Here is a 24,349-nt window from a genome sequence, read left to right as displayed (position 1 = left end):
AGACTGCCCAACCTATAATCAGGGCTGGCTGTGAGGAATGGATAATAAAAGAAGTAAAGACACTTGTGGTTTTTACAAAGTGGGATGTCATTGCTAAACACAGTTTCTGGCACTGCCTGCCTGAAAGGTTGGAAATGGTGCAATCATATGTTCTTCCCTATCTATCTCCTAGGTTGATGGGTTACTACAAAAAATAAACAAAAAACACAGCAGCAAATAAGAGGAGGAGTGGGCAGTATCCACACACAACTATGAAGTATGCTTCATTGGTTGTCTTTTTCTCCCTATGAATATTTTTGTTGCCCTGTTCAGAAAAAAAGGGCACTGGGCCTGATCCCATTTATTATATGGACGTTATCAAGGACACAATCTTCTTGGTATAAAAGAATTATGGACCTTCGGAGGTGAACAACTTACTCCCTACAGCCTGGAAGACTGGACCCCACTGGAACAAAAATAAATGTTCAAACGAATGTCTATCCATGTGACCTTTAATGATTTTTTTTAGCTACTTTCAAAACATTCACAAAGATCAATAAACAATCATACTAGGTTAAATATTAACAGGAAAAAAAGGTTGAAAGGTAGGGGGAAAGTCTGGTTACAAAAACTATATTTAAAGATGAATATTACAATAATTCTAGCCTAAGTCCTCAAAGAAGTCTCACTTGAAAAAACAAATTAAAATGCAACCAATGACCAGCCTTCGCCCTCTCCATGTGGGCCCACTACCCACCATCGCCCTGCAAACCACCTTCAGTTTCAGGCATCCACGCAGTCTTAGGCAGAGCCTCCTTTATTAATCTAATCTGTCCAGTGTGACCCACAAACTCCCAAAGAAAAGCAGGCAACCACCACACCTGCACGCACGGGGAACAAAGACCATGAACAAAACTCACTCCACACGAGATGAGGCTTTACCCTCTCGTAGGACTCTGATCTTGAACGAAGGGGCAGGGAGAGAGAGAACTCTGGCTCGGTTCCTACCCAGGCGTGCGGAGGCAATTCTGTTGTGGGCTAATAACAGGGCAGGGCACCAGCTTAGGTCCCTGCCTGTGGTCAGAGGTGTGCGGGTCGGTCTGCACACAGAGCCATGTGGCTGTAAGTTACAGGGTAGAGATCGAGTTAAAAATAAGGCTTTCTGGCAGCCCTGCCAACCGCCAGCATATTTTCCTGGTGATGTCACTACAGATGTGGGGCTCTACCCCTGGGCGTCAGCTTTCGGCTCGGTCCCACCCACCACCTATGGAACTGCATGTGATCTGGTAGAATACAGCATCCATTTTCAAACCAAGAGGAGACAAAACCTGTTGGGTCAGTTTGGGAGACTGGCTTAAGCTTCCTTGGTTTAAGGTTCATAAACAAAAGTCACATCAGAGACAAGCCGCTGTAGCTCTGGGAAACAAAATGGGGATACGCTTTTCGCTGCAGGCTGAAAACTCCCTTGCCTGGGAAGGCACGGTGAATTCATTAGAAGCCCCGAGTTTCCAAGGAGACGACAAAACACCAGCCTCTCCCTCCACCCCCAAAATAAAGTGTGCAGGGAAGAAAGCAAAAAAAATCAGAGAACTACTGAATTCAATTCTTGCCACTTTAAAACGGCAGCTCAGATTTTCCAGAGAATTAATAAAACACAATTTCAAAATTATTCCATGATCTCGTGGGCTACAGATTCATCTTGGAGCCAGGGCCCCGGGCTGGCCCTTCAATCACCAGCACCATGCCTTGTTTAAGGGGGCACACCAGCCAGGTCCCTCTGACGGAAGGTAGTAACCTCGCCGATTACGGAACGCAGCCACCTTATTACAGGTTCAAGAACATCAACTAGACTCAGAATGCTTACACAGGAGCTTTCTCCAACATGCTCATCTCACGTATCAAGGTTCTCCTTCTCAAGAAGATCAACCATAATTTTACCAGGAGGAAAGCCCTGATAAGATTTTTCAAAAACATTTCCCCACCAAGGCCACAAGACACGTAAACAGCATTCGGACACTCACCAGCCTCTCTCCAGAGAGGACCTCCAGCAGCTTGATGAGCATCCGTCCATCTCGGAGGTCCGTGTACAGGTCTGTGATCCGGCAGGACACCCGGGCGAGGTGGGAATTGACCCACTTGGTGAAGGTCTTCTTCTGCACAGCTTCGCGCTCATCTGCAAGCACAGGAGAGCCTGCGTTACCACCAGCCACAGCACGGGCGGCAGCGGCGTGCTGCCAGCAGGGCCATGGGCCCAGCCAAAGGAGGAACAGCAGGACTGGACTCGAGTGAAACCTCTGCAGCAGGACCAACTCCTAGGGAATACAGGAGTCCCGCAGTCCTTGAACATTTGGGGCCTTCAGCATACCACCAGCAGAATACCCTTTGCTTTCATTCAATCCGTGTCCAGTAGATGACAGGGAGGTCTTTTGCAATCCTGCCCATTGGATTAACACTTGACTGGTAAAGTCTCTAATGTGTCTGTTACAGCGATTGTTTCTCCAAAGGCAAGTGTGGGGGAAGCACACAGATTATGGAAGGATGTGGGGTAGAAAAACTCAGAAGACATTCAGAAACTGCTTCTCTTTACAAAGGATGAGGCATCACCTAGTAAGATAAATTTACTCATGACTTTGATCTACAATGAAAACCTGCTGTAAGTCACAAGCCCCGTGAACAACAGAAAATGGCAAGCAACATGGTAGAGTTCAAAAAGATCTGGCCAGGCACTGGAAGAGGAGGGCCTGGGCCCAAGGTTTTGCCAAAAAATGTGCGGAGACACTGGATACAGTGTACCCTTCTGTAAGACGAGTGGACAACTATCACCTCCAAACTCAACCATTCGCTGAAAAGGCAACTGTTAGTCTATGCTCTAGAGTGTGGCAGTCACACATCCAGGTCATCGAGGGAACAGCATTGAGTTCTTCAAGCCTCAGTCCAATTTAAAGCATAAAACTCTAGACCAGTGATGGGCAACCTTTTGAGCTTGGTGTATCAAACTTCGCCAAAAAACTGAGCATAACTCGGGTAGTGTGTCACTTTGAGGAAAAAACATTATTTTGCAAATGTTTCATCCTCAGGAGCAGCAAATGTTTCATCCTCGGCATGCGGCCGCCTCAGAATTGAACCTGGGACCTTTCAGTGCTGACACGCGTGTCATAGGTTCGCCATTACTGCTCTAGACACATCTGCCCAGCACTGGCCCTTCACGTCCCATACAAATAAGCTTCCAATCGTTTTGCCTCTGCAGAATGTTCTACATGCAGGCTGCTGAGACGTTCAGAGGGCACCCACCACGCGTACGCACTGTGTTCTACAGTTATCCTTCTGTCAGCTACTCGCCCGTTTCTAGTTCCATGAGCATGAGCTGGCACCAAAAGGACCCAAGACCCACTCCTTCCAGTGCCAGCCCCAAACCACCAAAACGTTTATTAATCTACAACAAAGGGGGGCAGACCCCAACAACTTTTTATGTATTTCAACACCACGGGGTGACAACTAAAAATCCACCCTTGCCGATGGGGCATGCACTGGGTGGCCTGGGAGTACTGGGTTCCCAGGCTGGCCAGAGCATCCCGGGAGGGTCTGCCTGGAGGGTTTTATGGAGGTCTCCATCCACCCCACTGCAGGGAGGGAGGGAGAGAGGCAGAGACAACGTGGGATGAGCCTTTACTGCTGCCAACCTAGCAGGTGAGGCAGCCGGGGGCCTCTGCCAAGACAGCTGGCCACCTGCTGCAGCCAGCAGCTCCTCCCGGCCCAGCCTTGCCCTAAAGGAACAGCCTGTCCAGAGGGAGAAGGGACCTGTCCCCAGGAACAAAGGCCGACCAAATACAGACAAAGGGCCAGAAAGGATGGGACTGGGGGGAGCAAGAAGAAGGCAGCGAGGGACACACTGCAGACTGAAAAAGAAGCTGCACCAATAACGTCACGATAAGTCACAGAGAAAAGATCACATGCATTATTAATCACACAATCATCCTGATGGATGGTAACTTTACGACAGTGACATGGGGAGCTGCTTTTTGTTTGTCTGTTTGCCTAAGGTTGGCTGCTTTGAAAGAGCAGGTCCAGATCGGAATACACAGATACACTACGTTTCTCCTAGGTACGGTTCAGATGTATGCAGGGTCAACTAATTGTTTTTTATAGTATTTTTTATGTGCTACACTGGAGTTACAAATGTCTTTCATAAAGCCCTTGATGGGTATCCTAGGCAGTTATTAAAGGGTTTGGGGCTCAAAGTCACTACCACACCCAGCATATCAAGGGAACAAGATCAAAATGAAAACCTGCTTGGATTAAGGTATTTCTAAATAAACAAGCACACCATGTGTTCGTCAGCCAATTGTCACTCCTTGGGCGAATCTCACGTTACAGAAACACCTCGGGCTTCTTTCAGGTTCTGAATTAACAGGTTCCTTTATGAGGAGATTCTGAGGATTTGCTTCAAAAGATAGTAAAAGCACTCCCACAGCCCCCTGACCTGAAGAGTTATCGTCCTACCCCACCCCCTCCCCATGAGGAGACCACAGAGAGGTCATGGGTGGAGCAGAGAGAACCGAATGGAAATAAAACAGGCTGGGGATCTGTGCAAGGAGGGATCCCCGGAGCTGCTGGGTCCTCAGAAACTCCAGGAAGAAGGTAAGAAAGAAGAGGAGAAAGAAGTTTAAAAAATTAAATTAAACAAAATAAAAGGGATGAAGGCTTACTTTCTAGCCCTCTCCCCTGCTCCCCACTTCTCTCCTCTCCTCAGTTTCAGAAGCGGGCTCCAGGGAGAGTGAGCACGCTAGGAGAATCACAGAGAGTCCAAGTTCCTGGGGCTCACACCACCACACTGGAAAAGGCATGGAAGATTCCATGCAGGAACTGGACCAGAACCAACACTCTTATGACACACAAGGGGCAGGAAACGGACTCAGCTGGAGACACGAAGCCCGGCCAGCTTAGTGCGTCCTCCGACAATGGATCACTTGGGTGAACTACAAACACTTCTGAGGCCGGAAGGAGGGAAAGGAAGGGGGAAAGATCGACCCGGCGGCCCAGTTGAGGATGAGGCTGCGTGTCCTTGGGGACTCCGTCCTTTGTTCCACCCTTCCTGGGAACGCACGATGACATCAGCCCTGCAATCCCAACCCAGCCGGGCCGGGGCAGATCAGGCCAGACGCCGGCCTGAGGAGGAGCAGGAGGCCCTTGGCACAGACAAGGCAAGACAGTCCGGAGACGTGTTTCTAAGCTAAAGCGGCTATCACTGGGCCTGAGCTGTGTGAGGACGGGTGGGAGTAATAGAAGGAAGAGAAGTCACTCCTAGTGCCACACATAGGAGCAAATCTGGTGACTGAAAAGGAGGCCCTTGCAAGTTCTGTACTGATTTGGTTATTTGGATGGGTGGTTCTCAACTGGGGAGGGCGGGTGATTTTGCTCCCCAGGGAACATTTGGCAATGTCTGGAGACATTCTTGACTGTCACAACTGGGGGTCAGGTGTTATTCACATCTAGTGGGTAGAAGCCAGAATGCTGCTAAACACCCCCCAGTGACAGGATAGCCCACACCACAAAGAATTACCCGGCCCCAAGGTTAGCAGTGCCCGCTGGGTTGAGAAACCCGGGTTTAGACATTCTGGACTTACACCGATCGGAGCTGGCATTCACATGTCTCAGTCTGCACTTGGCAGAGAGGGACACCCCAGAGAGGGACAGCTGAATTGAGGTGTTAGTCATTCATGACTCTCTCTACCCACACCAAAGGGCTTTCCATCCGGATGGCTGGTGGCGGCAGAAATTCCCTGCCCTCAGGCCCACTCGTCGCACTAAGGGCTCGCTGCTTCCTTGAGAGAGAGAGAGAGAGAGAGAGAGAGAGAGAGAGAGAGAGAGAGAGAGAGAGGAGCCACTGCAGGAGCAGCAGGGAGAACCATGGGTGGGCGCGCCATCTGTCCTCCACACCATTTCCATTCTCCTTTTACCTTTTCAGTGCCTTGTATTGCTGTTCATCACGCCAAATCATGGCTGCACCTCCTCCCAAGAAGCTGACGTGGCTGAACCGGACGCTGGGGCAGGTTCCCACGCAGCCTTGCCCAAAACTGGGTAGGTGCTGGGCCCAGGAATAGGCACCTCGCAGGTCTGCTCCCCGTGTGTTTGCCCCGAACCCCAAATTACAGTTACTTAGAGGGACTCGGGCATTAGAGGAGAGGCGGTGAAGTGCACATCAAAGTGCCGGCTTGTAGCGCCTACTCATCAAACCAGTTCCTCCTCCTTTTCCCCAGCAAGGCCGCTCTCATCAGCTCCAACCATTTGAGAAATGTATCAGGGATCGTGGGGCCATACAATCCCAGGGTGGAACAAGCCTTTGGGAGGCATCTGAATCACCTTTCTTTCAAAAGGAGAATTCCTCCTACAGCCCTGGGCCAGCTATTTAAAAATCCCAGGGAGGGGGAAACGATTTGTGTGCGGCAGGAGGTTAATAGCTGCATAAAAAGAAAATTACTTGTTCTCTCTTTTTTTATTAAAATAATAATAGCATTCACTGAACACTTACTATGTCTCTGGTACCAATATATGTGCTTTACAATCCTCATAACTATTCCACGAGGCAGAACTAGTAACTCTCCTGGAAGGTTGGCTCCAAAACCTGGTTTTCAATCTCTAGGCAGTAATGCCTCTAGCGCAACATTAGAAATATTAATAATAAAAATAAACACAACACATGGCACAACGATACAAAATCTAGAAGCACCCATAATCTCGCCTCCCTAACCCAAGTCCTATTCTGTCCAAGGGTCTGCTCCGGTCCTTGGGTGACTCCAATTGTTGGGATGGTGTCTCCATCAGGACGAGATCTGGCCCGGCCAGCGTGGCTCAGTGGTTGAGCGTCAATCTAGGAACCAGCAGATCACAGTTCGATTTCCGGTCAGGGCACATGCCCTGGTTGCAGGCTCGATCCCCAGTAGGGGGCGTGCAGGAGGCAGCCAATTGATGATTCTCATTCATTGATGTTTCTATCTGTCTCTCTCTCCCTTCCTCTCTGAAATCAATAAAAATATGTATTTTTTAAAAAAGACAGTATCTGTCTCTGTGGCCCATGAAGCTCACTCCACCTTTGATGCCACAGAGAAAAGGTCTCCCCAGTCCTCCAGGGAAAGGCCTTCAGGTTTAAACACTGCTCAACGGACCCCTCTTTGCAATGACTGCCACAGTGCGGTGGGCAGAGGGGAACACAAGTTGGTCCCTGAGGACACTACCTGCTCTTGCAGCCTGGAGATCATCACACCCTTACTGGTTCAAGGAGCGGGGGCTGCGGCACCAGCCGCCCAGGGATGGAAACGTGGGAGCCAAGGGAAGAAGGGAAAAGACCCAGCAGGCCTCTGTGGGAGGGAGCCTGGTGAGGCAGTCTGTGTGTCAACACAGGGGTGGGAGGCAGGAAGGACCCCGAAAGCTCCTCTCAGAACAAGGTCCCCACAACCACAAATTCTACCAAAATGTCCTCGGAACCCTGAAAGCCAGAAGCGGTTCTAAGATCCAGCCAAGTCTTGAGCTCCACAGGCTCAGAGATGAATCAGTCAACTCCTGGAAAATGAGCATTCCTGAGAAGCAGATGAGTAAACCCAGATGAGTGGAAACAGCTACGCAAGCACCTATGTCAGCTCTGGATCCTTGGAAGGAGAGAATTATAAGTGAAATTCTAGTCTGGCCTTCTTTCCTAAAAACAGAACTTTGTAAGATGGCATGCCTGCAATAGCACCATCACGCATCTGAGTAAAAACGTATACTTCCTTCAAGCTCACTAGACCTGCACAGCAACTCCCGGGGCGGTGGACACGAGAGCCAGTGAGGTTCCGGGCTGCGCAGGGCCACCGGCCAGCAGCGGCGGAGCTGCACGTGCTGCTGGCGTCCCCGGGGGTTGCTGTCTCTCCCAGGGCTCAGCCAGGTGAAGAGGGAGTAGGCTGTTTGGCTACACCTTCTCCTCTAAGTGTCTAGACTCGCTGTGTCATGTTTCTGATAAATTACTGGACATTTTCAGAGGATTTCTTAGAGAAAGAGGGCGGGGTATTTAGAGAAACATATTATCGTAATTTTAACCAAAGGGCTGTGACTATCCTCTCCATCATCACCACCCCCTTCTATAAGTACATAATTGACTTCCTCTCTTTTTAGGGAATGACTATTATCAATAGTGGAAGACTATGGCGCTTTGATATTTATTTATTACTCTGAAGAATTTGCTGTAATTGGAAAAATGAACGCTGTGTTAGCACGCGTTCGCATGTTAGAAATAGCTTTGATGAGGAGGAGGGCGCTGTGTTACGGGAATGACTGTATGGCATCTTTCTGCAACACCCTCTGCAGAGTGCTAAATGCAACCATCTTCCCCATATGCCACAGCTCTGTCTACGAACAGGGGTGGAAGCCAAGGACGAAGGAAGGTCTGAAAGCATGGAACATTTCTGGATGGAAAATAAGGGAAATACAGAAACATTCATTATTCCCCCAAAGACTGAATGTATACCTGGCTTAAGAGAGCAAATCTCTCTTCGACTTTTCAAATAGTGTGAACCTGCTAGTGTAACCCAAGAATGTTCTCTCTCAGGGTCTTCTTCAGTTGTGCTAAGATAATGGCCCACCTTACCTAAGAATTGGCAATCACATGCAAATTTTCTTTGTATAGACCCACGGCTAAGTTAGGTCTAGACTTGGGTTCATGGTAGGAAATTTCGGAGGTACAAAGATGGAAGCTGAGAAGAAATCAAAAGGAGATGATGAAGCAATGATCTCATGCACACATGCACGGTTGGCCATTTAAATGAACAATACTGTACAGGCTAGCTGATTAAGGACCAATCCTAACCTGAGGTTGAGAGTATTTAGAAGCTCCAATATTTACAAAGTGCAGTCTGTATGCAGAACTGTCTAAGACAAGGTCCTCTTGCCCTCAATGAACTAGAAGTCTAGCTGAGGAAACAAAATGGGAAATTAAAAAATAAAAGATATGACAAAGTAGTACAGGATCAGTTGCCAAGAGAATGATTTCAACAGTTTGGGGGGCTTGGAAGAAAAAACTCCCTACAATTAGAATGGTTTCAGGCCCACCCTTCAAAGTTACTGGAGTCCCCTGCCTTGCGCCTTTCCCGTTCTTACCCACCTTAAACACCAGTGCCATACTTATCTTCCCCAAACAATGGTTTTTCAAAGTTACTCCACAGTACCAAAACCCTGAATGGCCTCCAACCCACAAGACAGACCAAACCTCTGAGCCTGGCGGCCTTTCCTCGGGCGCCTGTTTCCTCCGGCATCTTCCCTAACATACCATCTTTGTGTCCACCCAACAGGTCTTCTTATTCATTATGTTCTGAACGCTTACCCTACACATTGCCTTTTCTTTCCTATCTTTACTTACACCATTCCCCTAACCTGGAGGGCAATTTCTCTTCTCTTACCCTTCTTTTAAGACCCAGGGCAAGATCAACTCTTCCAACAGGCCCTTCATTTGATGGGACGTGGTCTCTTATCTTTTTATTATGTATCCTGTGTCCTACCTTGGCAGCTACCCTATACCTGCCTCCAAGGACCCAACTCCGTATCTGTTCAGAGCCTTAGCATATGCCAGGCAGAGTGGGTGCACAATAAACATTTGGTGAAGCAATCAACAAACCTCCAGCGCCCAACAAATACGCTCCGGATAATCCCACTGCTGCTGGTTGTTCCACTGAAATTATTAAGGAGGAAAGAAATTCCAAATCACAGAGACAGGCCCTACGTATTTAAATGTTACCAGTGTACAACACTAAAAATCTTGCACAACTGAACGGTTTCTTGCAACTCTTCCTCAATGTCTGATAAATGATAAAATTGCAATTTTGTGGCCCTGTGTGTCAGATTAAAAGGGGGCTCAAAGCTAACCTAAAAGTATGACAAATGTTGTTTGCTTTTGTTCTGTTTTGCTTCTGGGTAATTGCCACCACATACCTGTACAGAGCAGAGTGAAGCTGCAAAATACTTTAGGGTATAGTAATTAGAGCATTATTGTAACACAACCCAAACAGGCCAGCAGTCACCAGACTTGACTTATACTAATTTTAACAATGCATCCGTTAAAGCTCGATTCTTAGGTTGTTAAAAAAAAAAAAAAGAATTATAATTTAAAACAAAAGATTACAGTAGGGTGGAGTCCCCATGTGTGCCTTAGCTTAAAAAAATAAATAAGTCATTTCCCATGAGCAACATGCAAAATACACAGAGCAGGAAACCGGAAACAGGCAACTGGCTGTATTGATAATAGAGAATCAAACTGTTATCTTGAGGCAGCAAAAGGAAGGAAACTAATCTTTTGACTGAAGGCCTCCCTGTGCTGGATTAGTCTGGAGGCCTTTCATTTATATGTTTGCTGATTTGTATATAAATAGAACTTGAGTTAAAATGCTTTTCTTAACAGTTTAACCCACTTCATGGATAAAACACATGTAAACATCTGTTCTAAATGCATGTGTAGCAAATATGCAATTCTCTGCTAATACTTAACAGTCTGATATGCAGACTACGGAACAACAATAAACTCTATATAACCTTGAGCCTATGGTTTACATCAGCAAAGCAGGCTCTGTTGGCAGCTGTACCAAGGGTCTTTCTTCTGAGCAGCATAGTCCCAATTTTGCCAGCGTGAAAACAAGGGCACTGGGCGGGGGGCGGGGGGCGGGGGGCGGGGGGGGACCTCTGAGGGGAGGCCCACAGTAATGAACAGAGACAGCAGGCCGGCTTCCAGGGGTCCTGGCCGCCTGTCATGATTATCACTTCAAGATGAGCCCCTTAAAATCATAGTCCACAAAAAGCCAAGGCTGTGGAGAGGCTGAGGTTATGGTGGGAACAAACTCTGAAAGCAATCGGCAGAGGAACACCACTAACTCTCCTAAGAGGAGAGCTAAGGTGAGAACTCGGGTGAATTAACAGCAGTGTAAAGTGCTAAAGCCACAGGGGGAAGGTGCCTTAATTAAACAGAAACAGGACATTATGAAAAAATATTAAGAAACCAGTCACAGCCCTAGCTAGTTTGGCTCTGTGGAGAGAGAGTCGGCCTGAAGACTGAAGGGTCCCAGGTTCAATTCCGTTCAAGGGCACATGCCTGGGTTGCAGGCTCGATCCCCAGTAGGGGACGTGCAGGAGGCAGCCAATCAATGATTCTCTCTCATCATTGATGTTTCTCTCTCTCTCTCCCTCTCCTTTCCTCTCTGGACTCAATAAAAAATAAAAAAATAAAAGAAAGAAACCAGTCACAAAATTGGCGGGAAAATGGGTGGCACACTTTAAAACTGCCTTCATATACAGGAAGCCATACCTTGAGCCTGCTAATCTGCCACCTCCATCTCTGCGGGCCGGCCCTGCAGGAAACAGCCTGAAACCACAGCCAGGGACAATCGGACGAAGGATGAAGCAGTCCTACTCTGTCCCTATGCACTGGTGGAGGCTGTGTTAGGGTATTTGCTAACTTGACTTTGTTTATTACAAGCTGTTAGTTCCAACTAGAGGAGGCACAGCCAAGTTTAGGTTACCCACCTGAACCACGGGCACATGGTTAAGAAGGTCATACCCAGGACTAGAACCCACATCCATTCCCTGAAGAATCGAAAAGCTCCCACACCACCATTGCAGAAGGAAAGCAAGATACTACCTACCCCCAAACAAGAGGAAAAAAACCATAGCTATCCATCCCAGGTCAGTTCCTTCTTAACTGAAAAGATCAATTTAAAATAAGCAAGAGCAATCTTCGACCTATAGCCTGTTTTGGTATAGCCTGGGCGCTAGAATCTTTTTTTATTTTATTGGGTGGGGAGGGGGTCTTAGAAGAGGATGAGGAGATAGGACGGATACTCTATGTGGCCTGCAAAGCCCAACGTAGTTACTACCTGACCCTTTACAGAAAAACTTTGTCAGTTCCTGGTTTAAAACATTCTATAATGTCACTGGTCCCATATCCCATTTGTTAGCTTCCATTTTCAAATCAAATCAGTGTAGCAAATATGCAAGGAGTGCCTGCTGTGGGGCCGTTTTAAATTTCATTGTTACTAGTAAACATGCAATAGGCATGTATGTATGTGTGTGTATTTTTATTTTTTTTAATTATTATTTTTAAAAATATATTTTATTCATTTTTTTACAGAGAGGAAGGGAGAGGGATAGAGAGCTAGAAACATCGATGAGAGTTAGAAACATCGATCAGCTGCCTCCTGCACACCTCCTACTGGGGATGTGCCCTCAACCAAGGTACATGCCCTTGACCAGAATCGAACCTGGGACCTTTCAGTTCACAGGCCGACACTCTATCCACTCAGCCAAACCGGTTAGGGCAGTGTGTGTATTTTTAAAAAGTTTGTTTTTATTGGAGAGAGAGAGAGAGAGAGAGAGAGAGAGAGAGAGAGAGAAATGAGAGAAACATTGGTCGGCTGCCTCCTGCACACCCCACACTGGGGATCAAGCAGAAACCCAGGCATGTGCCCCTACCAGGTATGGAGCCAGCAGCCTCTCGGTGCATGGGACAATGCTCAACCAACTGAGCCACACCAGCCAGGGCCACATGTTTATTTTTTAAATTATGTTACTATCAGGTCAGTCAGGAGGTGAACACAGGGCCCTCTCCCCTCCCCAGCTGAGGGGTATTTATCTGGTTACCCGACACACAGAGTTAACAGTGCCCAGCTGCCAGGAGGGACAAAGCATGGCTGGAACTCAAGGCCACACCTTCATGTTCCAAGGATGAGGAAGAACCCTGTGGCTCGGGGCCAGCTTTCCCAACTTCCCACTGTCTCTCCTCACAAGCTTCCGGTCCCCAGTTCTTACTCTGATGGACACTTCGTCTTCATTTCTCTTCCCCCAACCCTCCCTGGAAGGAAACTAAAAATATTAAGCCCAAGGTTGACTGAGGGTAACTTGTAACATTCCCCAAAGATGAAAAAGGCTTGGAACTAAGCACATATCATATCTTTAATTATTAAACATAGATGGCAGAATGCTAACATGAATACAGACTAACTAGGAGGGCACCTTTTAAAGGGCAATAACCATCATGCATTCACTAGAGATAAGACTTTATGAAGGTAATTTAATTGCAACATACTGGGATGAGGGTGGGAGGTTGCATCTGTAAATAACTTTCTCTAAGCAACAACTAAAGAAACAGTAAATGTATTCTAAGCCAGTCTGTCATGTGCCACACAAACCCACTGGTAAAGATAAAACCCTGTACTTCATTCTCAAGGACTAAAGATGGATTTTCGTTACAGGAGCCTTGGGACGAGGTGGAGGTGGTGAGAGAGGATTTAAATTTACTTTTTTCATGCAATGCACACACACAAAAGGTAGCTGTCCTGTTCTATGGACTATGTAGCTGGTCTAAGCTAGCACGTTAGAAATCGAATAGCGTGCACCCTGGCCCTTGCTTCTGGTTTTTCTCTCTTCTCCAGTTTTCTGGAATGCTTAGGGTCAACAGTGAAGGGAAGAACACAGAACTCTCTTTCACACACCAGACTCACATTATGGTCAGACACTCAACACACAAGAGGATACCCCTCAATGCTTTCCGAGGCCGACGCTGCCAACAACATGACTGCCAGCCCAGCAACTCGAGACAGTTCCTGACAGCTCTCCTGTGAGATGAGGATGCCCAAAGCATCCACAGTAATTTATGGAGCCCCAAAAGCTAAGATCCAAGGGGCTCTTTTTAAACCAGAGACACACTGACAAGAAGGAGGGGTCAGGGACCTAAAGATCACCATGAAGCTGTCTGCTTTACACGGACAGCACAGTGTTTGCTAAAACCACCATTTCCTGAAGGGATCGTGGAGGCGGCCATGGAAGATAATATAAGGTATCATGGGAACCCTCCACATAAGGTGACACATGTAAATTTAATCTGCAGGGGCCTAGGATTCAGGGTTAAACAAAGCCATGGTGATGCCGAGTTACCACATGGAACTACAGGAACTGTGACAAAGTTCCACGTAGTGAGAAGATAAATTATATTTAAAAGCAAATGAAACAAAAGAATTTAAAAACTGGCTTTTGTCCTAAAGAACACTGCCAATTAGTCACCTAAACTCCTTAAACTATCCGGGTTGAAATGGCAGGTTGATAAATGAAATAAGACTGTCTTGTCAATGGCAAAATTCCAAAATTACAGTTGTATATGCAAGTAAGCCCAAGCCTTCATGTGTGTTTGGGGGGAAGGTACTCAATTAATGGTTGTGGCAAGGTGCAAAAACAAAACGCATAACGTTATAAAGATGAGCTGCTCCCTGGACTGACCTAAGGCATTTTAGAGCTTAGCACTATTTTCTAAGTGATCTCTGAGCGCATCAACCCAAAATTTCACTTCTCACTAAATATTCCTCATTCAGGAAGCAATTTACTGAATGAAAAGCTCTGATCCAATGCCCAATTATATATTTTAACTTAGCCAATGATTTCACTGCCTCAAACATTATTCCCTGTAGAACAGCGAATGTTGTGCACATTGGTACCCAGCATTCAGTCATGCTGGCCCTACCATCTTTTTTTTCTCCCCATCTTGAGTCAATCAACCAATGAGCAACCATTTCTAGAGTACCTAAGCATGAAGGCACTGTGAGGGCACCTCAAAGCATTAGAGTTCTCTCCTTAAAAAGTTAGTGAGCAATTTCCAACTCCTTGAGAATTCACAGCACCAGATAAATGATACCCACATTCAACTACCATTTAGTTATTTTTAAGGCATCTTAAAGTAAAAAAGAGAAAGTTATTACTCACAAGGTCAAAGCCTGCAAAACAATTCTGCTAACTTCCTTTGTGGCTTTCCTTAACCTCACCCAAACGATAAATGGTTACGCAAGATTTCTTTCATAGCCAAATAGCACAGAGTTTTGGCGGGCAGACCCTGTAAGTACACAATGTGCACTGCCTTGTTTCAATAGAAAAGCTGGAGGAGGAATCAGATTCAACCCCCAGGATGACCCAGTCGACAGGTGGGGTGGCATCAAAGGACCCCTCACACCAATCAACGGTGGGCAGGGCAGTAACAGTTTCTACTAGCTTTGTTTGTTTGTTTGTTTAGCCAAAGCCTATTTCCATTAATAGGAACACTAATCAAAGTTTTAAGTCCAGTGTTGTAGAAGACAATGCACAAGGTGTGCGTAGAAGACAATGCACAAGGTGTGACCTGGATCACACTGAATCTTCTTAGCTTATAAGGAGTCATCTACCTTAATTTTTTTCAAATGAAAAAAGAAAGCAACAGAAGGGGGAAATAAAGAGGGAGATCGGTTGTTCTGTTTTCTATCTGTTTTGGAAACTTAAAGCTGTTCAACGGTGATCTTACTACATGCAAATCTCTTGCCACAAAATAGAACACAGATCTTTACAACGCCCCAGAGTGTGCACTCACATGCAGGCTCCCCACCCCACCCTGCTTCCCTCCCATCCCTAACAAGCAAGGCTTTATCTCCCAGTCCACAAAGCCAGGTGCTTAACAACAGGTGTGGGGACCTGGCTGTTGGTGCCTTAGTCAGTTTATGGGAGAGGAGGGGGGGAGTAAACCAAACCTGGCGCACAAGTATTACCGCTAGTTACCCAGATACTTCCTGGGAAACCTGCTGCTAGAGCTGATTTGTTCAGGAGCATTTTATTGCATCACATAGCCCTTGGCTGTTTCTCCTCTATAAAGAGGATAATCCTGAAACTGGGTGGGAAGGGATGGAGGCCCTCAGAGGTCCCACTGGAGTGGCAGACAGCAGAAGTTCCTCTTTCAGGACTAGTAGAAAGTAAGTGAAAAAAAAACTACCTCCAATCCTTGGACTTGAAAAACAAATCCTGCCACTTACTGAAGACATGGAGAAAAGGGCATATTGGTATGTGGTTGCTGGGAGGATAAGTGGGCAATATCAAAATTTAAAATATGCACCTCCTCCATCTACCAAATCACTCCTGTAGGTATTTACTTTCTAGGAATCCCTGTGCAAAAACACAGAGATGTGCAGGAAAAAACTGCAGATTTTTAAATAATTATAAAACACGGATAGCAATAACAAAACAGGAAAGACCAAAACCAACTAAATGTATACAAACAGGCTGATGAATTAAAACATGATGCATCCATTCAAAAGAATAGTGTGTATGCATGCAAAAGGAAGGCAAATCTGAGGCGCACAGGCTTACGAAGATGACATGAATGAGCAGTCCCTTAAAAAACAGCATATACATCTAGTCTGATCTGATGAATGTACACATATTTAAATGCAAGTAATTACATAAAAAGTTCTGGAGGAATACTTTCCAAATGATTAACTTAATTAGCTCAAGCCAGAATCGGGGACAGGAAGCATTTCCGCTTCTGTATTTCTGCACTGTTGTTGATTTTTTTTTTTAGAAGAACATATACAATTTTTGAAATATTTAAAGGGCATTTCCATTTGAGAGGAAAACACACCATTCATTTTTACATGGTAAGAGAACTGAGGTTTCCCAGTGGGTCTGAGATTGAGGAGCAGGAATATAAGGGCACCGGCTAGAGGAGAACGAATTCTCCCAGGGCACCGCAAAAGGTTACATGTGAAATGCTGTCTTCAATGAGTTCTCTAAATAAAACGACACTCTGAATCTTCCTATCTTTCTTCTGGAGAGTAATAATTCAGTATTTAACCTTACACGACGTTTATCAGCAAAATAAGGCCAAAAAATACTAATACTTCCTTTTAATAAAGGGGGACACTGAGGATATTAATACAAAAATAAGCGACATTCACTGAAGGAACACTGAGGTCTACAGGATGCTAGGGGAGTGAGTTTCCCAGCAAGGATGCCAAAGGAACAAGGCAGAAGCCTAGCGATCAGGCTCCAAGTCCCTTCTCCCTGTGCCCTTTGGTCAGAAGAGCTCCCATTTTATACCCTTTATTTGCTGGGGCTCTACCTCAGATTTCACCTGCAGAGAAGACAAATTCCAGTGTTTAAAAGTATTTGTAAATTGTTTGACTAAGCAACAGGAAATAAGGATAGATGCTGGAGGAGTTTTCAGTTTAATGATGCACCTGTCTCACTGACAGGTAATTTATACTGCAAGGTAACAGGTGACAAGAGGGGAATGAGCAAAGCACTGTGGGATCAACTGACCAAAGGTGATTCAAGGGGTCAAAGCTTTCTAGTTGAGGAGCCATCACCAATCAGCAGCAGGGAGATGATCAGGGCCCAGTGGGGTTGATCTACCAGAGCTTCAGCTACACAAGTGGGAGGCTCCATGGGCAGGATCCTAAATGATGAGGGAATTCAAACATCATTTCCCTTATCCACCCCCTAACTTAGACTCACCACTTACTCTAAGGGCTAAGCACCTCTTCTAAGCACTTCACTGAAACTATTTAATTTTCAAAAGCACCATGTGAAGTAGGTACTCTTATCATCAAACTAGTGGCCCGGTGCACGAAATTCTTGCACATTGAAAGGGAATTAATTAGAGGAAATATTTCATTATTGCTATTTGCCCTTTCTCTATAATAGAAGTGCCAGAGATGAAAGAAAATTAGTAAAATGTATATGAAAATCTCCCTCTTGTCAGAGTCTGGGGCGCGCTGCGGGACCCAGAGTCAAGTCCCCACCCATCCGCACGTGCCTCGAAATCACACGAGACCCAGACCTGGCCGGCCCCACCCCCGTCAAGCCCCACAGGGTGGGGGGGTGCAGCCTCAGGTCCCCCATCAAGCCCCGCCAGGTGGGGGGTCCCCCGGCCCCAGTGCGAGGGTGTGATGACCATTTGCATATTAGCTCTTTATTATATAGGATATATTTTGCATAAGCGCAAACTAAGGCTCAGAGAGGCTCTGTGACTTGCCCTCAGTCATACAGCAAGCAGAGTCCCGGGAGTTTGAACCAAGGGCTGCCTGCACAGCCCTGGTACACTGGCAAGGACCTTATGCTGCCACTGACACGAAGCAGGGTTCCAGCCTGAATGTGACTCAGGATTTTCCCCACCTAAAGGGAGCACACGGGACTAAAATCTCTTAAGGTAACCTTAATTCCTGACAATTCTAACACTCGGAGTTTTACATATAATTCAATGCAGAGGCCCTCATCAGAAAGAATCCTCCATATTTTCAATTGTTCTTTCAATTCCATCAGGATCTTTCTTCAAGTCCCATCAGGGAAGTGTGCTCCTCTCCCTTGCCTGACACCTGGGAGGACTGTAATTCACCTTGCTCCATCAAGGTGCTTTCAGCCACCACCAACCACCACAAAATCCAAAGAACACTGTCCTTTTCAAATGCTACCTGTAGCCACAGCACAGAAACATCCACTGCTCTCCCACCCCAGCTCCCATTAAAATTCCTCCTTAGAGTCCGGAACCAGTGAGGCAAGAAAACTAGCTTTGTGATTGTTTCGCCATCATGTATTTTAACAAACAGATAACATTGCATCTGTTTTTTAAAAAGCACTGGTATCAACTGAAGGCTTTGAACAAGCCCAGGGCACACACAAACAGACTTCCAGGTGTGGTTTTCCTTTACCTCGGTGTTCAGAGCCATCCTATTCTTGGCACTGAAAATTACAGGTACCCCAGGCACCAAACCACAGAGCAGAGCATCTGCAGCCAGTGGAGAGAGAAACGCCTGCTGCCTGGCAGGGAGCAAGGTCGTCCTCCTTCAGATTTGGAAGGAAGCAGAGCAATTACTTAATCAAAAATAGGAGTTTGGGGTAATTAGCAGCAACAACGAAATGTTTAGCTGAGTTTCCTCTTTTTATCTTGAGGCGGTTCCTATAGACAGATGCTCAGGAATAATGAAGTTTAATGAGACCTGTAGCAGCTGACTAATTAGTCAGGAGGAAGCAGTAATGACAAGGAAAAAGGGGTTTTACTCTTGTTATGAGCTCAGGCCTTAGAGACAGTTATTTTTAATTGTGGGGGACGTACCCCAAGAAAATCCCTGAAGAGCCACACAGTGGTCCCAGGGCAAACAAAGTGTGTGTGTGTGTGTGTGTGTGTGTGTGTGTGTGTGTGTTTTAAAAGGCACAGAAACAAAAGCTTCAGTGGTAGCCTTCCCGAGATTTGGCTCGTCAGCAAGTAGTGATCACCTTGAGAGCCCAGAGGCATGGCAGCTGCGTGCCAGCCATGATTCCAACGCTACACCAACTTCTGTCAACACTGAAGGACCCCCGTGTCCTGAGCAAGCTGGACAGTCACCATCTGGGTCCCGCTGAAGCCCTTAGTGAGAACTCTCAATACTAAGAATATTATAAAGTTTATTAATCACAAAGGAGAAGCATTAGTGGCTACGGTCAAGTCCTCTGCTCTCCGTCCTACACTTGTATTGTCACTAAATCTGCTATTAAATCTGTTACGGGTTCATCTCATCTTGGCTACCTCCAGGCCTGGTACTTTTGGAAGTGTGCCACAGGAACCCAAATCCTTTCAGAATTAACTAGCTACTGGCAAAAAAAACTATGAAGGAGGGAGGTGTTTTATTTGTCAGAGTGACAATCTGACTATACCTCGATTTTAACCCCCAAACACAAACAGACATGGCAATACCACTGATCTCCCAATGCACAAGGCCTGTGCTTCAAATTGCTTTCCCAATAATGTGGGTAAATCTGCCCTTCATGTATTTAGGAAACAGGCTGTGAAGAGCTAGTGTGGGCCTTAAAAATGGAAAGTGTCCAGCCAAAGGGAGCCGGAAGCGTCTAAACGTTGCTGATTTCCCCAAAGTTTCAGGTGCTTTTTAGGTCCACATACCTCCTTTTATTGTGCCTCACATGTATTGCATGTTTTACAAATTGAAGGCAAGATCCTCCACCACCAAAAAGATTAAGATTCGCTTTATTATAATACTCACTTTATTGCAGAGTGCTCTGGAACTGAACCGCAATAGTTCCAAGGAATGCCCCTATAGTTCTACCTTTAACCCCACCTCCCAGCAGACCAGCAAGCATCAGAATCTAGTCCTCACATCACCTAACCTTCACACAGGGTTTTACTGCAGAAAAAAACAGCCCTGCCGCCATCACTGTCGGGAAGAGGACATTCTGGGGTTCTACCTCACCACCTGGAAGCCTCAATCTTCAGCATCGGCTTCCTTCCCGACAGGGGCCGGGGGCGGTCAGAACCAGCCTGGAGACCTTTCGCCTGTGGCTTTAATGGAAACGAAAATATTCCCCTGTTCATGGTTTACATAAAGAAGGTCACACAGGTTTGTCCTACCAAAACCAGAGAGCGACTTTCGCCCCAAAGAAGCACTCATTCAAGTTCAGCAGAGAGATGTGGGTTTATAACTTGTTTCCAAAGTAAATACGTTAACTGCTGTAGGCTATTTATTTACTTTCACAGTTTTTAGGATCTCTCTGTCACTTTGTACTTTCTTGCAAGACATGACAAACAATACCAATAGGTCATTTTAGTCCTAATGTATGGACTAGAAGGGTTCCTACACTCTCATCCATTCTCTAAGATTTAACATTATACCTAAACCCCAAGGGGGATCATCAGGAGTTACTGGGACTCACAAAGGTCCTTTTCAGAACTCCACCCAGTAGGTGTGCCTTCCCAATTCAACTCCCCTGACGTGCCTAACCTTCCGCCACATGCTCCAGCTACGTGAGGAGCTGCTCTGACCACAGTTCTGGTATCAAGGTAGCTGTGCTGAGCCACCCTCACTGGTCCTACACGGGGAGCTTAGATGTTTTCAGAAACGTCTGGCTTGTGATATTATACGGTTTACCCATATATAAGGCCACACATTGGCTAATAGCTCCACAGAATCAACCTCAAAAGATGGTAGCTCATAATCTGGGACTGTATCATCTCTCTTTGGGGGGGGGGAGGGAACATTCTTACCCCTGTGGGGTACCACGTGTTGAATGCAAACTGTTACACTCCTCTCTGACTCAGGCTTGTCATAGCTCCTACATTTTAAGCATTTCAAAGAAAAGGTAAAAGAGATCACTTGAACTACATAAAACCATAAAGTAAGTTTTTTTTCTCAAAAGAGATAAAAACGGGTGTTTACAACATATGCAGTCCTACAGGAGGGTTTTCCCTCAAGTACCCTTAAAAGGAAAACAGACATAGAGCAGAGGTGGCCCCTCCATCCAGCAATGCCAGGCCTTCCCAGGGAAGACAGGCGCATTTTCCTGGAGAGGGAGGCCAAGGAAGAGAACAAAGCCCGTGTTCACCACCCCAGCAACCCTGTGATGAGTCTTATGATTCCAGACTCTAGGCAGCAGAATTAGCATCATCACACACACACACACAATGATCATCAGGAGACACTTACCAAGGCCAAATTAAATCACTCCTGGAACGAGGTGGGCATAAACAATAAACATAAATTATTTGCTTCTCTTCTGCCAAATTTACAACACAATGGATGACAGAGAACACCAAGTCCGTGGTGTTAGGGTATAACCAGTAAGGTGCCCCCTCTTAAAAACTGTTTTTGTATCTGCTTTGGGGAAACGCAAAAGGTGGCCTGAAAACAAAATGCAGAGAGCAGCTGGAAGTCTTCACTTACACTTGGCAGCAGCCGTGGAACCAGAAATAGGGATTATCTGCTTTATTCACACATGGACATCGTAGACCAAACGGCAACTCGGCCTAAATACACCAACAAACGCTTCAACAGCTGAAAATGTTTAGGAAAAGTCAGCAAAGTCCAAGAACTTGAACTGAAAACGTGGGCCTGGGCCCAAATGCATGCTCCTAGGTAGTGCTGTTCCCAGTGAAAATGGCTCCAGGGTTACTTCCGTGCCGCCTATGTCTCGAGACTGAGCATCACACTTGTAACTACAAAATTATACTTCAATACTGTTACATTCATTACAGGTTCTCAGAGTCCCTTTACAAATAGTTTTGTTTACTGGTTAAACACCAGGCAAAACCATAAACCACCACTAACCAAAACAAAAACGTGCCAACAACAAAAACCAAGTACTGTTAGAGGAGAAATGGCGCGCCGCTGGGGCAGGAGGGTCAAGGAGTCTGCCCCGTCAGCTGAGGCCCCTCCTATTCTGTCAGAATCGCCAAAGCAATCTCCACCAAGGGGAAGACGAGGCAAGGCTTGATTTCTAAACTGCATTTACCACGCCAACCTCACCACCACCACCAATTAAGAGTGGAAGTCTCAGCAAATCCTTCCCAGTTGGAATAGGATCAGGAATTTCTACTTCTCAGCAACGGCTCTCACCAAACCCAGGTTTCCAGGTCCTGGAAATGCTAATCTGAGATTTACAGAAGCACAGGCCTCAATCATCGTTTGGAAAACCCACAGCAAAGTGGTTAAGGATTCAGAATCCAGAAGCAGACTGCTGGCTTGACATCCAGACTCTACCACTTACTGGCTAAGTGTCCTTGGGCAAAGCGTACTTTGTACCTCAGTGTCCTGACCTCCAAAATGGAGATAATTCTTATAGGGATGCTGCAAGGAACATAAGAATCAATGTGTGCAGAGTACTTAGAACAGTGATTGCAAGTATCAAGAAGCTTTAGCTGTCTTACTGTTACCACTACCCAGCTCTACTGGGACCTGCTTTCCTTCTCTCTGCATGAGGCTAAACCTTAGCCTTCTCTCTCCTCAGTGGCCCGTTTCCGGACAAGACTAATTTTGTGAGCCCAGAGAACACAGAAGCTACCATTTTTTAAGCAGTGGGCATCTACCCAGCAGAGCCTTGGAGAAACATGTGGTAAAATGAAAGTTATCACTGGTTACTGGTACAATTTCCATGCATTTATTTACAGGGGCCTTCGAAGCTCTGTCAGATGACGATCTAGCAATCCTTTCTAACCAGTAAGAGAAATGAGACACAAGTCACTTGTGCAAGGTCATTTCACCAATACCAGTTGCTAAGCACCCAAGTTCCTGTACCTGTGCCAACATGAGCTGAAGTTGGCTAACAAAAAGGAGGCAAAAGTCCCTACTAATAATAAGCAGCATAAATAATTGAAATGGAAGGAAAAAAGACACATCATATCCTAGAGGGATATCTAGTCATTCCCCTAACATGCTTTGTTTCCTGGCTCCCTCCGGTCATAACCCATCCCCAACCCCCCACCATCTCATTACCTAATCCTAGTCAAAGTTGCAACTCAGACATCAATTTCAAAAAGCCTCTGTCACTCTCTCACGCCACAACTCAGGGATGTTACTTCCATGTCTTAGGACACTTGCCACTTCCTACCTCCTATTCTCTTTTAGAATGTAATCTGAGGCAGCGGCTGTCTCACACCTGTGTTTCTAGCGAGCACTGTAACATGCTCACCACCACCCTCACTTGCTTCTTGGGTGCATTGAATGGCTCCTTCGGTGATCTTCGAGCTCTAAACGTGTTCTAAAAATGTACCCTGCCTTCAGCGGTAGCACTTACTCTCCGTTATTTAGGAGGCACAGCCTACTCTGCTCCTACAGCCAGTCTGCAGCGCTGCATCAACCAGAGCACAGGAGAAGCAACTGGCTTCCAGGTTTGCCAGCTGACTTCTGAGGACAAGTCCTAGATAACAATACTTCTATCACTAAAGAAACTGCAGCAACAACTAGAGCCAACAGCCATCTCCCCAGGCCTGGACACGTCGCCCATCCGTGTTCCAGCTTTCAGTCCTCAACCGAGCAAGGCAGCAGCAGAGAGGGGCCATCCCCACCGCCCACCTCTCCTCTAACTCACCTGCCCTCACCTAAGCTGAACCATGTTCTGAAAGCTGCTCTATACGCCCACCCAAAAATGTTTCTTTTATGCTACAGGTTAATTCTTGTCTCCCTCAGGAGAAAGGAAGAAAGACGAGGTTTTCAGGACTGCCTAAGCAGAGGCATGTTGGGACCCAGCTTTCCAAATGTATGTAAACACATTTCCCCTCTCCTCTTGGTTCAGAGGTTTGTGGACAGATTCAAATGAGTCCTTTGAATACCTTGAAGCTGAGCCGTCACACAGTCTGGCCGCCATTGAGTCACCACCATCTTCGCATCACGAGAGATCTTTGGCTGCAGGTATTTCATCTCTAACCAAATCCAGAGCCCTCACAGGCTAGCTGTGGGTCTACCTATAGGCTCGCCTATAGCTATGTTCAAAGGGATCCTCATACACTAAGGCTCAATATCACCTGAATTTAGACTACTACCTGGCACAACATCCCACCAATATCCTAACTGCATTTACCAAGCAAACACTATGCACGTGTGGGTGGAGGTCAGCTCTGACCTTCAAGATACACGGATGCACTACCCTTCCCCTAAATGTTATGCTCCTTGCACTACCAATAATAAGCCAATTAGCAGACGGTGCTGTTTTGTTTTTAATCCTCACCTGATTATATGTTTGTATTGATTTCAGAAAGAGAGGAGAGAGACACAGAGAGAAACATTAATGTGAGAAACACTGATCGGTTGCCTCC

The 24,349-nt window shown here is 46.3% G+C and overlaps 1 protein-coding gene across 3 annotated transcripts in view; it reads right to left on the bottom strand.

The window, feature by feature from the left end:
* Window positions 1-24,349, bottom strand: part of SPTBN1 (spectrin beta, non-erythrocytic 1) — a 183,788-nt gene that overhangs the window by 58,470 nt on the left and 100,969 nt on the right. For all 3 annotated transcript variants that reach the window (XM_079792286.1, XM_079792287.1, XM_079792288.1), the window contains one exon: window positions 2,001-2,152. In XM_079792286.1, coding sequence (XP_079648412.1) covers window positions 2,001-2,152 — 152 coding nt within the window. The remainder of the gene's footprint in view (window positions 1-2,000; window positions 2,153-24,349) is intronic.

The sequence above is a fragment of the Cnephaeus nilssonii genome, assembly GCF_951640355.1.
Source record: "Cnephaeus nilssonii genome assembly, chromosome: 15".
NCBI classification, from domain to species: domain Eukaryota; kingdom Metazoa; phylum Chordata; class Mammalia; order Chiroptera; family Vespertilionidae; genus Cnephaeus; species Cnephaeus nilssonii.
This window is presented reverse-complemented; position numbering and strand designations above follow the sequence as displayed.